The sequence below is a fragment of the Paramisgurnus dabryanus genome, chromosome 6 (genome assembly GCF_030506205.2).
Source record: "Paramisgurnus dabryanus chromosome 6, PD_genome_1.1, whole genome shotgun sequence".
Lineage (NCBI taxonomy): Eukaryota > Metazoa > Chordata > Actinopteri > Cypriniformes > Cobitidae > Paramisgurnus > Paramisgurnus dabryanus.
This window is the reverse complement of record NC_133342.1, coordinates 23,674,279-23,689,779: the sequence shown is the minus strand read 5'-3', so window position 1 is coordinate 23,689,779 and position 15,501 is coordinate 23,674,279. Positions and strand designations below refer to the sequence as shown.

At 35.9% G+C, this 15,501-nt stretch overlaps 2 protein-coding genes across 2 annotated transcripts in view; one reads left to right on the top strand and one right to left on the bottom strand.

Annotated features, from left to right (window-relative positions):
- The window catches only part of tox (thymocyte selection-associated high mobility group box), a 62,705-nt gene extending 60,697 nt beyond the window's left edge, over positions 1-2,008 (top strand). Inside the window, exons 9-10 of the mRNA XM_065276202.2 lie at positions 145-293; positions 476-2,008. Coding sequence (XP_065132274.1) covers positions 145-293; positions 476-512 — 186 coding nt within the window. The 3' untranslated portion in view covers positions 513-2,008. The remainder of the gene's footprint in view (positions 1-144; positions 294-475) is intronic.
- A 6,440-nt stretch (positions 2,009-8,448) lies between these two features.
- cyp7a1 (cytochrome P450, family 7, subfamily A, polypeptide 1) lies at positions 8,449-11,964 on the bottom strand. The gene is made up of 6 exons (XM_065276201.2): positions 11,824-11,964; positions 11,287-11,527; positions 10,572-11,176; positions 10,219-10,349; positions 9,949-10,127; positions 8,449-9,864 (listed from the first exon to the last, which is right to left on the bottom strand). Exons 1-6 carry the CDS (start codon positions 11,904-11,906, stop codon positions 9,565-9,567), a joined length of 1,539 nt encoding a protein of 512 aa, XP_065132273.1. The 5' UTR covers positions 11,907-11,964; the 3' UTR covers positions 8,449-9,564.
- Between the last annotated feature and the right edge of the window lie 3,537 nt (positions 11,965-15,501).

Genomic DNA, 15,501 nt, shown 5'->3' with positions numbered 1-15,501 from the left:
TAGAGGTTGCTCAAGATTTTCTGGGAAATTAATGATTACTTTAACATACCCAATTTACTTTTCCCATATATCTGCACTATGTGTCCTGCTATGTGACCTGCAGTACAGTATATAATACCTTCTATTGTGCTCTCTCTCTCTCAGGGTTTCCCTCTTCAGGCAGAGTATCAGAGCATGGTAAATGTCACATCCTCCGGCGGACCCGGTCTGTCCCCTTCAATGGACTACCGCACTGGCTGCAGGAATGGACCGACCCAGGGCTTGGACTGGACCTCTGACTACTGCGGCAACGGGTGAGTGCTGACTCCTCCACTGCCTCTAAAAAAAGTCATAAACATAAATCTTGGATGTTTAACAGGATCACTGAGAGACAAAAATTCTTAAAAATGGAATAAAGTTTCAATGCAATCATTTTATGTATCAGTTTCTGATTTTTGTGGCAGCCATTTTGATTTGTTTATATTTCCCTCCACAGCGCTCTGCAGAGGGACAAAGCCCTGTATCTGACCTGATTGACATCATCACCCACACGATCCTTCATGCTCACAGGACCAAGGCAGTTCCTCATCCCAATACAGCTATTTAGGGCCTGATTATTCAGGCCTTATTTTAGACTAGACACAATCCACGCATCAGCAAAACAATGTTTGAATGTTTTCTTTCCCATGGCTCACACTTTAGTACACCGACCGTGGTGGGTGTGGAATTTGTATCTCCTTTTAGCTTCTGACATTCAGACATATTTCGGATCTTTAAAATAGAATTTAAAACATCAAAGCATGAACATGTAAATTGTATGCTAAATTTGTTTAAATGCAATCACCTCGCTAATGCTAGGGACTTTTTATTGGCCTCCTATTGTTCTGGGTCCTTGTTACGTACCTAATAATAATAATAATAATAAGAGGCGGCGTATGAAAAACTCTAGACTCGTGTTCACGGTTTAAGAAATTGCGTAGGTCAATTGGCCTCGCGGGAAGGTTGCGTCAGTCCACCGGTTTCTAAGCACTTACTGCTGTGTGTCAGGAACTCCAAGCTCTTACAAACAGCAGAACGAAAACCAAAACAGAACTTATTTTGTATAAACAGGAAAATCGCATTCTGGAAAAAAAAATTAACGAGAGAAAAACCCACACAAAAGAATGTGGATGATATGACTCCTGCATTTCTTTCTCACCCCCTATTCTCGTTGTATCATTCTTCCTCTCTATAATGATCTTTTCTTGTCAACTGCCTTAGAAAGAGAGAGTTCTGTTGTAAGTATAAAACAGTGGCTCGTAGAAATGTTACGAGCGACCGGATGGGTTTCAAACTGTATATAAATCTGTGTTACTCCTAGAGTATAAGAATTAAACTTTTTTTCTAGTAACAATGTGATTTTGAATTGGGCCGCACCAGTTCGTTTCAAACTCAAAGAGGGATAATCGGCCGAGAGGAGAAAGTGCTTGGCATGGAAAGTCGCAGTTGATTGGACTAAAAAGAGACTAAAGAAGTATTTCTTTTACCAGGTTTAATAAAGTAAAGGTTGATTCCGACAACCTGTGAGGTAGCATGCAATGAAACGACGATTCGGGTTCGTTTAAGAAAGTACTAAAGAAAAAGTTTATTTTGTATTACGCAAAATACTTCTTTTGTATCACTTCTGGCATATTGATTAATGTCATCCAAACTATGTGTATGAAACTGTCAGATGCTTATATGGTGTTAATTAGAAGAAACAGTGGCAGATTGGAGAGTTTGCTGTATAACCCCGGCATATGGCTGATCATTACTATTCCTCTACACTGTGTCTATATGAGATCTTTTTATGGTACTTGTTTGCGCCTATTTATGAAGGAAAAAATTAACTGTAGGTGTTTCTGAGTAATTATGTTAGAGTTCCAGGGATGTTTTTCTGTTCATTTGTTTTGACAGAATCGATCCAGGCAACAATGTGAATAATTCTTATTTAGTTTTTATTGTGTTTGAAAATAAATAAAGGCAAACCTGCATTTTTGTGCAGTAAATAATCAAAGCGTGTCAAGTGTGTTCATTACCGGGAATTCCGAGCAAAATGTTTATATTGGATATCATTTGAAAGATTTATTCCCTCGTAACTCTTGGCGCACAGAAAGAAAGGTCAAGCTTAAGTTTATGTATAATGAACGCACTAATTTTCATCCTCAATCATCTCTTACAACTGGGTCACAGTACTGTTGATGCAGAGTATAATAATAACAATAGATTTTCCAGCCACGAACACAGCGCCCTGTGTCAAGTACGCATTCCTGACCTGCCATAGAGCTGATACAATTCATAAACAATGAACTAAAAGAACAATTTTGTGTATGTTTTTAAATCTGAAAATATTCTGCATACTACACAATGATGTCATTCATTCAGTACAGGGAAAATACATGAGCAAGTATGCAACTTTGTCTTTAGTGCCCATCTGAACTGTCCATACTATACAGTATACTTTACTGTATGTATATTGCAGTAATTACTACACTTATGCTAATGAATAGGTTACTATACTATCTGCAGTATTAAATATAGTAAATTATACAGCAGTATATTTTAATATGTACTATTATAAGGTTTAAAAACACTATTATATTTAAGAATTTTACTGCAATTAATATTAAAGTATACCAAAAATTTTTATGTGGGCAGCTTTACCTCATCTGATTTATTTCCATACTGGGCAGTCAAAAATAAATGTTCCAAGGCTGTTTTCAAGGTACATTCACATAAATCAATTATCTACCTTATATTGTTTTAAAGGAATATTCAATTTTCTTAAAAGAAAAATCCAGATAATTTACTCACCACCATGTCATCCAAAATGTTGATGTCTTTCTTTCTTCAGTCGAGAAGAAATTATGTTTTTTGAGGAAAACATTGCAGGATTTTTCTCATTTTAATGGACTTTAATAGAGCCCAACATTTAATACTTAACTCAACACTTAACAGTTTGTTTCAACAGAGTTTCACAGGACTATAAATGATCACAAACGAGGCATAAGGGTCTTATCTAGCGAAATGATTGTCATGAATGATTGCGGTTGAAAAAAACTGTTAAGTGTTGAGTTAAGTATTAAATGTTGGGCTCTATTAAAGTCCATTAAAATGAGAAAAATCTTGCAATGTTTTCCTCAAAAAACATAATTTCTTCTCGACTGAACAAAGAAAGACATCAACATTTTGGATGACATGGTGGTGAGTAAATGATCTGGATTTTTCTTTTAAGAAAATGGACTATTCCTTTAATAGCTGTAGTTCGATGTGGCACGGCCACATTTCCATAAGCTTCATTAGGAAGAATTAAACCTTTTCAATTACTTTTGACCTTAAACCCTAGTTAGACAATGTGCAGATTTAATTGAATTTGTTTGAGAGTGGCACGCACTGTAAGAAAGACCACCATTGTAAAGAAACTAAAGTTGCGACCGATTAATACTGACCGAATCAATGTTTTCAAGACTATAGTGCGTTGACACAAACTCACTTTTAGTCATGGAAATATATTGCCATCTAGTGGTCAAAGTCAAAATTACATTAGGCCTATGGCGAGGTCTCTTTATAAATTTTAATGTGCCTGTTTGTATCATTCCCAAGTAAATATGTTGAAACATAATAAGCAATAATTATGTTACCTGTTACATTAAAGTAACTATTTTTCAGTATTTGAGAGAACTCTACAAACGTTTTATTCAGCCATAAAGACCACCTGTATCAAGTATCTTGAATGTTTTATAATTTAAGCACCCCTTTTAACAGTTGTTTAACTTTTTTAATTATTAAAAAATACTGAAAATGTATTTAAACAAAATAGGTTTTGTAGAATAAAGTGACACACGTCATAAATGTATCAAGTTATTTTTATAGTAAATAATGCCGCTGGACACAAAAATATTAATGTCATGTCATTGACCCATATATAAAATGCAGCATGCAGCTTTTCTAAGATGTGAGATGTTAGCGTTTTGTATATTAAAGCTATTTCAATAAGGGAAACTTTAGACTACAGTGAACAAAAATGCATTGATGAAATGGATATTTCCTACAGCCAAATGATATAAAACCTGCAAGAACATTATGCAATGAAGAATTGTGTGTTCCATGTAAATGTGGTACTGCAGGTACAATAAAGAAGTTCAAAACAAATCGAGTAGCACACACACAAACACAAAGAAACATTTTGTACCATAATACTAATGTGGTTTTTATTTTAATTACCTTCATGTCAAAGAAACATGTCCTAACAAAAACCTAATTATAAAACAAACAACTACACTATAGTCACTATAATTTCATTAAAGTTTTCTTACATTTTACATAAACCCTGTTTATGATGCACTTTTTTGATCCACTTCAAATGTTGACTAGTGTATATTGCACTAAAACCAGATGGATAATAAAAGGTTGATGACACCTGCCACGCCAGCTCACAACCTAAATTTGACCCTAAACCTTATCCTGCAATCTTACTGGCTTAAAAAAAATGTTGATAAGTAAGCATGTGCTGAATTTACTTTGCACTTTCACATGTGTTCATTTTTTCACTGTCACCAGCACACACATGTAGCCACAGAGCCAGGGCCGTAGCTAGAGAATTCTGGGCCCCCTGAAAAAATATTTATGTGGGCCCCCCACCACCACCCTCAACCCATATCATATACTGTATAAGAAATGAGCATGTTGGCTAAGTATTTATATAAATATTACATCAAAACAATGTCATTGAGCCATAGCCTGTAACTTAAGAAAAAAAAGCTTAAATCACCATGCAACTTATACAGTAATAACAAAAGATAAGAAATAGTCACGTAATAGTAAATACCATTTTAGTGTCCAGCAATATAATAGCTTTTCCAGTTTTTCCAATAGTTTTATCAATCTGTTATCAAAGGCTCGAAGTAAAAATTCAGAAATGAAAAAGAATGCAGTCAAATGTACAAATCAAACTACTGAAATTACTCAGTGTCCTTGGATAAAGATATTATGGCATTGTATTAGTACAGTGTGTTATACTCATGTACACTTCAGTGTAATAAATCACTTAAATATTAGGCAGGACAGTACTGCTCGTGACATGACATGTCATGTGTTGTGTCACTTTATCCGTTGTGTTATTCAAAACACAACAGCACAAAAAGACGCGTTTCACACAGTAGTGTAAGCATTTTGTGCCCCATTGGTGCAAATATTTTAATCTTGCAGATGGGCACACGGGCACCACGAGCAGACCACCTCAGCTCCACCTGTGAAACCAGGGGCGCTGCTAAGGATTTTGGGCCCCATGAAAAGAATCTTGACAGGACCCCCAACACAGCTGAGACTTTTTTCAAATTAATTTAGATAAAATCATGCGCTTTTATGGTATTTTGACTACAATGGGGTGAGAAACTTTTACTTCAATTAAGTGTTTAAGAATAAAGAAATCTTATTTCACAATTTTTTTCTCACCCCATTGGCAGATCATTTTGCTTGTTTTAAGGACAATTTCACCTAAATTGTATATTAATTTGTCTTAAAACTAGACTCATTTACAAAAGACAAAAAGTCTTGAACGTTTAACTAAAACTGTGTATTGTTATTTTTTCCAGCATTTTCTTGACCTAACATGGGGACAAAATTGAGTTCCCTTATCATGCACTTTATCAACGGCCACCAGCAGTCGTTTTAACCGCAACATTTAAAATTCTTAGTATTTTTTTCTTGTTTTCAGTTAAAATATAAAAAAATTATTAAATAAAGACCGGCGGAGCCTCGTACAAAGATGCCGACAACGGCTGCCTGTGAGGCAAAGCCGTACACCCGCTGCACCCGGCTCTATTAAAACGTGCTTACTTGTCGAAAAATGCTACCGTAGAGACCTGGGGCCTCATGTACAAAGCGTGCGCGTAAGCACAGAAAAGTGCCGTAGGCTATGATCATTGTCACGGGCGGGCAGTCCACTAACAATTTAGGCATACTTACAAACCCACCTTTTCTTGTGAAAAATTGGGTAACATAATGTCGACTCTTTGATTTTTCCGTTTTTGACTTCCAGATTTTTGAGGCATTTTCACTTCCTTGTCAGTCAAGTTGATATTCTGCCGGCGCTATAAGTGAAGTCAAGCTGTGTTGCCTGGATTATACAATTTGGGCGGACTGAACCATTTTATGATAATTGAGAGAGGGGAAAGGGGCCCACGGACGTTTGTGTTTTCTAAACAAATAATTTTTTTTGGTACCAGGAAACAGCAAATAGAATAATTTAAAGTTAATAATTTTTACTATTAAATATTTTTAGCACCACAATTTTGGGGGCTTCTCTGGGCCCCCTCTTACTCTTGGCCCCGAGAATCGTCATTGTTTACCCCCCCTTTACAGCGCCCCTATGTGAAACCGCCCATGTTTGATCACTTTCTGAACACAACTGCCGCATCTTCGCGACGGCGGCGAAACGTCAGCCGGTACAGTAACGGAAAATGAAGTGAAAACACCGGCAGCGGTAGCAGCAAGTTTTCACCACACTAATGTAAATCGGGCTTCGAGATGACAACAACTAACCTGTCTTGTTAAAGTACATCTCTTGAGAATCTGCAATACATTTTTTAATATGGCTTTTAGTTTAGCTTTGTTCATTTGTAATTATAAAATTTTTTAGATATGGTGTCACCTTTGGCATATGATTGCAACATCTATGTATGAACTGTATGTCTTTGTAGTTGACAGTTCTTGGCTAGCTGAAGCTTTTGATATCCAATAGCCAAATCCAATCTGATATGGCGGCACAGCAAAAGGTCAAAGCAGGGTTATCGAGGTTATATTTTCACAGAATTATTTTCGTTATGTTGGATGATTTTGTGTAGAAAACAGTAAATCGCAAAATAAATGACTTTAGCTCAGTTTTCAGAGACTGGATCACATTATGCACATATCTGCAGCACTGGCCTAACTCTCAGTTGCCTTGAGGTCATATTTACACAGCAGTTAAGACAATAACACCCTCAGCTTACTTTTACTTACTAAATAAAGCTATAGAGATACTCAACATCAAATGCAATAGCCTAAACTTTTTATGTAGAATACAGAAGTTTAGCAAGAATGATAGTAACCTACGATAAGTGTATAGTGTAACAGACGTTTGTTACTCTTTGTCTTGCACAAATAGTTCCAACTCTGCAAAAGATAAGGCTATCTAGCTCTTAGGCTAACTAATTCACTATTGCAATGTATTATTTACATTGGCAGAACAACATCTGTTTGCTGTCTCTGTCATTAAGTTCATCTAGAAAAGATTTAATATAAAAATTAGTTTTATATTGAACTGTATTATATGTTAAGTTCACTAAAATAATTTACTTACCTTCATACGTAATTATAATTTAAAGTGGTTTACATGGTAAAGAAATAAATAGATACATTCACAAGAACATGCAGATGAGTAAATTATGTCAGGCGTCTCATTTTACTATCTTTTTTACTTTAAAGTTGATCTTAACATCTCTATCCAACCACAAATATGTAATTGAATGAATTTAAATCAGCATGGGTAACATTTACCAAACTGAAAGTGATTACAATCAAAAATCTATGACACTGCAGTAAGGCACATGTATAATTTGAATGAGTATACTCAAGTACACTTTGACATTGACCTCATTACGTAACAGACCTGCCAACATGCACAATAAACTGAATTCACAAATGATTACCTTAAAGTGAATTGTTAAATACATTTTGATTGACAAACGGATTGATAAGTGTAATAAGTCTCATAAGTCTACACTGTCAGAAATAAAGGTACTGTCACTGGGGCAGTACCATTTAAAAAAGGTCCTGATATTTAGCTACAAATATGTATCTTTGAAGTACTAATATGCACTCTTTGGGTACAAAGGTGTACCTTTTTGAAAGGGTACAGTCCCAGTGACAACTTTTGTACTATATTTCTGAGAGTGTAATAGACTTATCAATTTGTTTATCAAAATGTATTTAACAAATCATTTTATCTCTATATCAGAGTGAATTGTTAAATAGATTTTGATAAACAAATTGATAAGTCTATTGTCTTCATTCGAGACAAATTGTTCCCAGATTGTGACTTCAATCCAACCGTTTTGGTCTTTTATTGTAAGTGCTAGCAGGTCTGTTACTTAATAAGGTTAAGGTCAAAGTGTACATGAGTTAACTCAATCTCATTGTACCCTAATGACTCCCGATCACCAGCTCGGTTACTATGAGTTGCTTTAATATTTGTATACTTGATTTCAGTCCTTATCAGTAGAATAGGGTGGTTGCAAATGCTGTGTCCTTGACATCTATCTGCATTTCAGGTATTCTGCATGTCATGATTACTGTTCGTGATATGGCACCCTTCTAGTGCCAGAAGTTAAACAAAAGCGTGTGGCCTTTTGTAGATATCTAATACATCACCTTTTGTAGATATCTAATAAAAAAAAAAGATTTGAAGGGTTGTGTGTAAAAAAAAGTTTTAGTGTTTTTTAGTCATTTTTATTTGAATGAATGAATGATTTAAAGTCTCCCTGTAGTCAAGAATTGCATCATTTAAAATGCATGTTTGAGCATCATAAAAGCATAGGCTATATAATCGTTCCTGTCACACTAATTATTCATGCGTTAAAACAGCTTACCTCTACACCCTTACCTCATTTAGTATACAGTGATCTATGAATATTCAAATGAGTTCCCGCCACTATTTCGCACCACCCGGATCATAGATATATATGTAGATAGATGCTACACACGTTTCAGACACATAGCTGCAGACTTGAGAAACAGTAAACAAACAGAGATTGTAAACCATATTTTAGTATTTCATTTGTAATTGTAAATACATGTATTGACAATCACTTACACAGTCTTGAGTTTATTCAAATTGTTTCTTTTTTTACTTTTGCAACATTGAAAACATCCAAATAACACTCATCACATGAACACCAATGAGACAAAGCAGCAATTAAAGCAACACAATGTAGTTTCCATGTAAAAATGACTTACAGCTCCCCCATGTGGTTGAAAAGCGCAACAGTGCCTGGTATCAGACACTCTTCTGCAGGCAGGGGGAGGGGCGGGGCCGTGTTTCCTACCCTCCACCGCCACTTTCAGAGTGTGCTTGTAGCAGCTAGGAGACTGCTCAGGTTGCAGCAACAGTACAATTTGTCAAGTTAAAAGTTGTTCTATCACTGAAATAATTTTAGAGACATTATTTAAAGGTAAAAAAACTACATAGTGTTGCTTTAAATACTGAAAAACTATTTAAAAAAAAATCGACATACTTTAGTTCCTGAAACTGTTAGTTGTTAGAACTTAATAAAATATAAAGAATGAAATAAAATGAATTAAAAAGTACAATAACTAAAAAGTAAACCTTAAAATCTGTTTTTTTATTATTTACACAATATAAGATTTTTTTGTGAAGACAAATAGCTTACAGGCAGTAAATGTTACTGAAAATTCTACAAGGGGAGCCCACAGGTTTCTTTTTTTAAACCTATTTACATTTGTATTGCCATACATGACACAAAATATACATTATCTACAGTCCAGTCAATAAATAAACGTATCATCTCAATGAGTTTTGAGCCTGTATCGAAAGTCAACATCATAGGTGGGCTGCAGAATACCCAGACCGGCCCGTGACTGATCCAGTGGAGGCACTTTAACGTCAGAGTCCAAAAGTTCCATCTCAAAATAAGAGAGAATCAAAGACAAAAACTGCTTGATCTCATGCACAGCGAAGAAGCGGCCCGGACACTTGGTGACCCCGGAGCCGAACGGCATGTAGAAGTAACGAAGTTTGCGTCCGTTTCTGTAAAAGCTGGTCTTCTCTTGTCCATTTTCATCAAGGTATCTATCATACTTGTATGTCTGTTCGAAGGAAAAAAATATTTATTATAAAACATAACAAATACTCCAACAACACCAGTTTATACAACAACAAAAAACACTTACCATTGGATCATCATAGATTTCAGGATCAAAGTGAAGCATGGGGGGATACATAGCTATTACATCATCTTTGCGTATGCGGTAAGACTCTTTGTTGTCCAATTGAAGAAGGAAGTCAGCCTTGGCAACTCTTATGTTCAGTGACGCACTCGATAGTCTCATAGCCTCTTTAATTATACTATCTGTTAATCAAGAGATTGCAATCTTAAGTTCACATGTCACTTGTTGGAACACTTAGTGATGATACAAAAACATTTTGTAATTGTCTCTTACCGAGAATGGGCATGTTGTCTAGTTGCTCCCTTGTTAGAACAAGTCGAGAATTGGTGGGATCGACCTTTTGGTAAGAACTTTCGAAGGTTTTCTTCACCTCCTCGCTGGCAGCCCTTAAGGCAGCAGGGCACCTGAAAAAAAAGCAGGATCTTGTAAGCAACAGTAATTTTTCTTTAGAATAGCTAATTATTGTCCCAACACAAACAGGTGCAATAAAAGTCCCAGCCAAGCAGTGAGAAAAGAGTTATTTTGATGTAAGTCTTATCTCCATCAGCACATTTAACACAGTTACATTCATTATAATGCTGAAGAGTGACTACCATGCAGAATATTTTGTTGTATGGGTGTAGTACCTGATCATGTAAAACAGGGTCCAGAAGGTGGCGGGTAAAGTGTTTGCCTGGGAAGCCCACAGAATGGCAACATGGGTCCTGGCTTTGCTCAACTCGTTGAGGGAAGACAGCGTGTCGTTCAACAGCATGCGCAAAGATATGAGGTCTGACACATTGGCACGCTTGCTGAGGTTCTCGTGAAGCATGGTCTTGGCAAGGTTCTCGCGGGCGCTGTGGGCGCTCATGAAAACATGAATGGGAAGTCCAGCGATCAGGGCAGGGAAGATCTTGTCAAACTCTTTGAAGTTCTCCAGAGCATTGAGCACCAGCGCTTTCTGGGCCTGTTGACGTGCCACGCTTTTGTCTCCATCCAGCTCCTTTCCAAAGAGGGTCAGGTAGCCTGCTTCAAACATGATCTTGTAGCAAAAGGCAAAAATACCATCAACTTGCCACTCTGAGGGCTTGGCTTTCAAAATGCCCTGTTGCAGCATCGTGCCCTGCAGGTTCTCCATCATGGTTTCAATGAGAGATGGCAGGGCATCTCCTTGTAGGGTCTTGAGAAAGGTCTGATGCACATTCTCGGTGGTGTAACCGTGGCTGGGATCCATGCTCTCATGACCAAATGCCTGCAAAGCATTATTACATAGCCAATTTAATTTACAGATGAAATCCATAATGTATAGTTGTGTGCTCATAAAATGCATGAATGTAGTTTGCAGTATATACATTACTGTACCTTAGCAGAGACATCAAAGTGAAATTTCTTCCAGTCTAGATGCCTTCCTTGGCGGATGACGGAATGGTAGGAGAATGGATCGCAAAGGAAATGGACATACTGTCCAGCAATCTTACAGGTAAAAATGTGACCATATTTCTTTTGTCTGCTGCGGAGGAATTCCAAAGGGTTGGCACCAAACTGAAGAGCACAGCCAAGGTAAGGAATCAAACCATTTTCCACTGGAGGCTCCCCAGGTTGCCTGAAACATCCATTAAATAGCTCATAAATTTATGATTTGCATAAATAAAGTTATAGAAGAGAATTTAATCTTAATTAAAGTTAAAACTATACAAAGCAAAAATTATGTTATAGCTAAAACCAGAACTCAGTATTTCCTATGATATTTGGCGAGCCTATGTAGCTGATCTACAGAATGACACTTGTCCAATAACACATGTGAGTCTCACCATCCAGTCATGTTGTCTTAGCATAATCAAAGTCCAAAACAACAAGCCGCTATCTAAAGCTTTAAGTCACAAAACTGAAGGTATTTACCTTCTGCGTACTCCCAGGATAAGCCATAGGCAGCAACAGATCCCCACCACTACAGCCCAAATCAATGCAATGCTTAAGATCATGACTGCTGGAGTGAAGAAACCAGTGGGAGAAAGCTAAGGCTGTAATCCTTGAAGATGCACCCAGATGTTCCTAGTAATCTGCTTTTATATGGTTCAACACAAGCCACAGCCACTGACGTAGCTCTGCAAACTAACCATTGAGCCCCCACCCTCCCACCCCTTGCCAAATGCCTCTAGGAAATTAGCAGTCGTGTGTGTGTATGTCCTTGAACGAAGTTCATGAACACCTCCACCTGAGGGCCAGTAGACTGCACTTTGACAGCACTGCAAAGTTGGGAAACAGCTTTAAAGACTTCAAGGTTACCAACATAAGTGGCACCGCCACAAAAAAGGCATTTTTAGACACACAATATGTTTCATATAATTTCATTCATTAAAACAGCCTCTGTCATCCAACATTTTATTGGTTAAACAAAATAATTCAATTACAATAGACAACAGAGCATTTACATATTGTATTTACATATCATTTATGTTGTTTTAGAACAACAAGTTGACAAAATATATAATATATATAAACAACTATGGTCAGAAATCTTTTTTTATACATACACCAAAATTTGGAATCACATACCATCTATCACATGTTTCAAATAGGCATATAAACTGTTTCTAGTGAACAGTACACTTGTTCTCATTGATCATTAGCCTCCTAAGACCTGGATGTTCACATACGTGGACATTACATTTTTTTGATGTTTGCACGATAATAATTAATTCTGTGTAACTGGAACACGTTGTACACAAACATGGACAAATACACTGCTTCATGTTCTAAGAAAAATATTTGTTTATTATATATATTGGTTCTTTCTAAGCCCAAAATAGCGGCAAGAAATCTGAAAAAAGACAAACCAAAACTGGGGTCTAACAGGTTAAATTGTCCTAGTTTTGTCTGCATTGACTGTATTGTTGTTTTTATGCCTTTGTATTTATGTTTAAAAGTGTTTTTTATGTGTAAATTGTGTTTTATGTTCTGCAGAACAGGAACCTGATGCAGTTTTTACGAGTCAGGCCTGTTTAAATTGTATCTCGATGTTACTTTTTAACCTTTCCTGTATAATAAATGAAATGAATGGGAATGATGGGAATTTTAGGGTTTTCAAACCTTTTTACTAGCTTGGTGATAAGGAGTATTTGAGTTATGAAGTTATGAAGGCTTATATCAAAACAAAGCAACTCCAGTTTGATAGATATTCATTGGAATGCACAATCAAAAAACTTGATTTTTAAAAATCAACAAAACTCTTCATTTATTTGACAAGGCAATAGGTTTATTCTGTTGTAACCTGAATTTAAACAAAGGTTTGATTCTTGGATAAATGAGAAAACTCTTGTTGAAACAGTGAGTTTAAACAGGTCAAATACAAACCTAAAAGAACTAGAAAGAAAGAAAGAAAGAAAGAATTACATTTATATTATTGGCAATGGAACCCACCAATAATCAGCTTTAAGGACACTTCTACTGCTAATCTTATCAAAGCAAAAAAAGTTTTAATCTCAATATCTTACATTGAAATGAGTTGCCTTCATTGATAAAGACCACGAAGGCCATACTCATCATCTTTAATAATTAACACTGTGATGGCCAGGGATGTAACCTTGAAACTAAAGATAAACTACTTAATCTGCTGAGGTTTAATAAGTCAGTACTGTATCCTTATGAGACTTTTTCTCTGCAACATGTGAAAAGTATAATGTACCATCACATGTGCATAACAGTATTTGAGTGCCCAGACTGTAGACGACGACTCTAGCATCGAAGCTGCTGACTTTGGCACGGATCCAGTGCAAATCTATCCCGGAGTTGTCTGATATCTATGTGTGAAGAGGTTCGTTTGTGGCATAAAGTTGCTATACTCATAAAGTTTATGACTGTTGTAACCTTCCTTGTGAATTTACAGACTACAGTAAATTAACCTGAAAACACATTTTTAACAGATTTAATTTACATAAAGATTCAACATTATCCCAAATGACAAGTTTGAGGTTTTTATTTGTTTTCATTAACTGATATTAACAAAAACCTTAATCTAACTTTATCAAACTTGCCAATGTTTTTCTACAATTTGTTTTTATTGAATATTATGACAAATCTTGTTGCGATGCACTGGTAAAGTAAATTTCTAGTAGAATCTACGACTATCTTCAATTAGGTCCAAATATATTGTTGTGAATTATGAAACATTATAAATCTTTTCCATATCATAATCAATTACAATTTTATCTTCAAGCACATAACAAGTTAAACAGCAATAATGAATTTTATTCCACATACTGCAAGTGTGATGCGTCTTCACATGAATTTATAGTCTAATGAAAGACAACCTGAAAACCTCTATATTAACAAAAAAAATACTGGATTGACAAAATAACTGGATGATTGTCGTGAAGATCAGCTGCAAAAAAAGCATATGAAGTATAGAAATGGAAAAAATAGGTTGTAGCCTTCAGATCAACTCATTACAAATTGAAAATATATGATGTTTACAAAGTCTTCATCCTGGCAAAGAGTTTTTATAAAAGTTCATTTTCACTCACCTGATACTGCATTTGCTTGTGCACGAACGTCCAACCACCCAAAAAAAGGTTCGGCTTTGAATATACCATTGTATGTGTGGACAGGGCCTCAAACAATACAGGTTTGGTCACTGGTGTTGTACAAGCAGGTGTTATATATTGTGTAACCACATCTTAAATAAATACTTGAAATCATGTTTATTGTGGTTATTTATACTAACAATGAGTGAGCATTGTTAGCGACAAATTTTATCCAAACACATTTTACATATCCACTAGTACACGTAAGAAACAAATGCACATTGTATCCCCACATATCTTAAACACATCAAACACAATACATTCAAACATTTACAAACATTGCACAAGTCTGAGTATGCATGATATCAGTGTCAATAAACAGACTGTGTTAAGGCTGCAACAATATATGTGTGTGTTAGATATGGTGTACGTGTTATCCCATCATGATCATGGGGTTGCTCCATGACAACTATAACCTTAAAGCTGTAATGGCATTGAAGTGATAAAGTGGAAATGTTTACTGTCACCTGTTAACAAGTACTCAAGTGATCTCGTGCAGACCTTGAGTTATTACAGACAGTAAACATTTAGAAAAAATAAATGGACAAGAGACACATCAGCCAAATAAGTTTAAAGCAGTGTTTTAATTGTTCTCCGTACTAGGTGGTTCAAAAACAGCAGACAAGAACATATTTTAGAGGTCATATAGGATTTTAGGAGCATGTAAATATTTGCATAGTTCTTGGCACAGCAATAGCCAAGGTTATATTTAAAGCAAACATTTAATTTGTCTCTAATGTATGGGCAACCCACTCTTACCCTTAATAAACAACTCTATATTAGAATGAGCAGTGGCATTGTCTCGCTCTTGAGAGGTCATTTGTTTTTCATTACGATGTTTTTAAGTATATGCTAGTCCACATCAAAGGCTTAGTAGGAGAGATTGATTTTTCCTAGTTACTGTTGTTTGCTAAATTCTCAGTCCGCAGAATTCTGTGGATCAATGGCCAGTATATACATCAGGTGTATGTACTGAAATGACGTGAATGTTGTC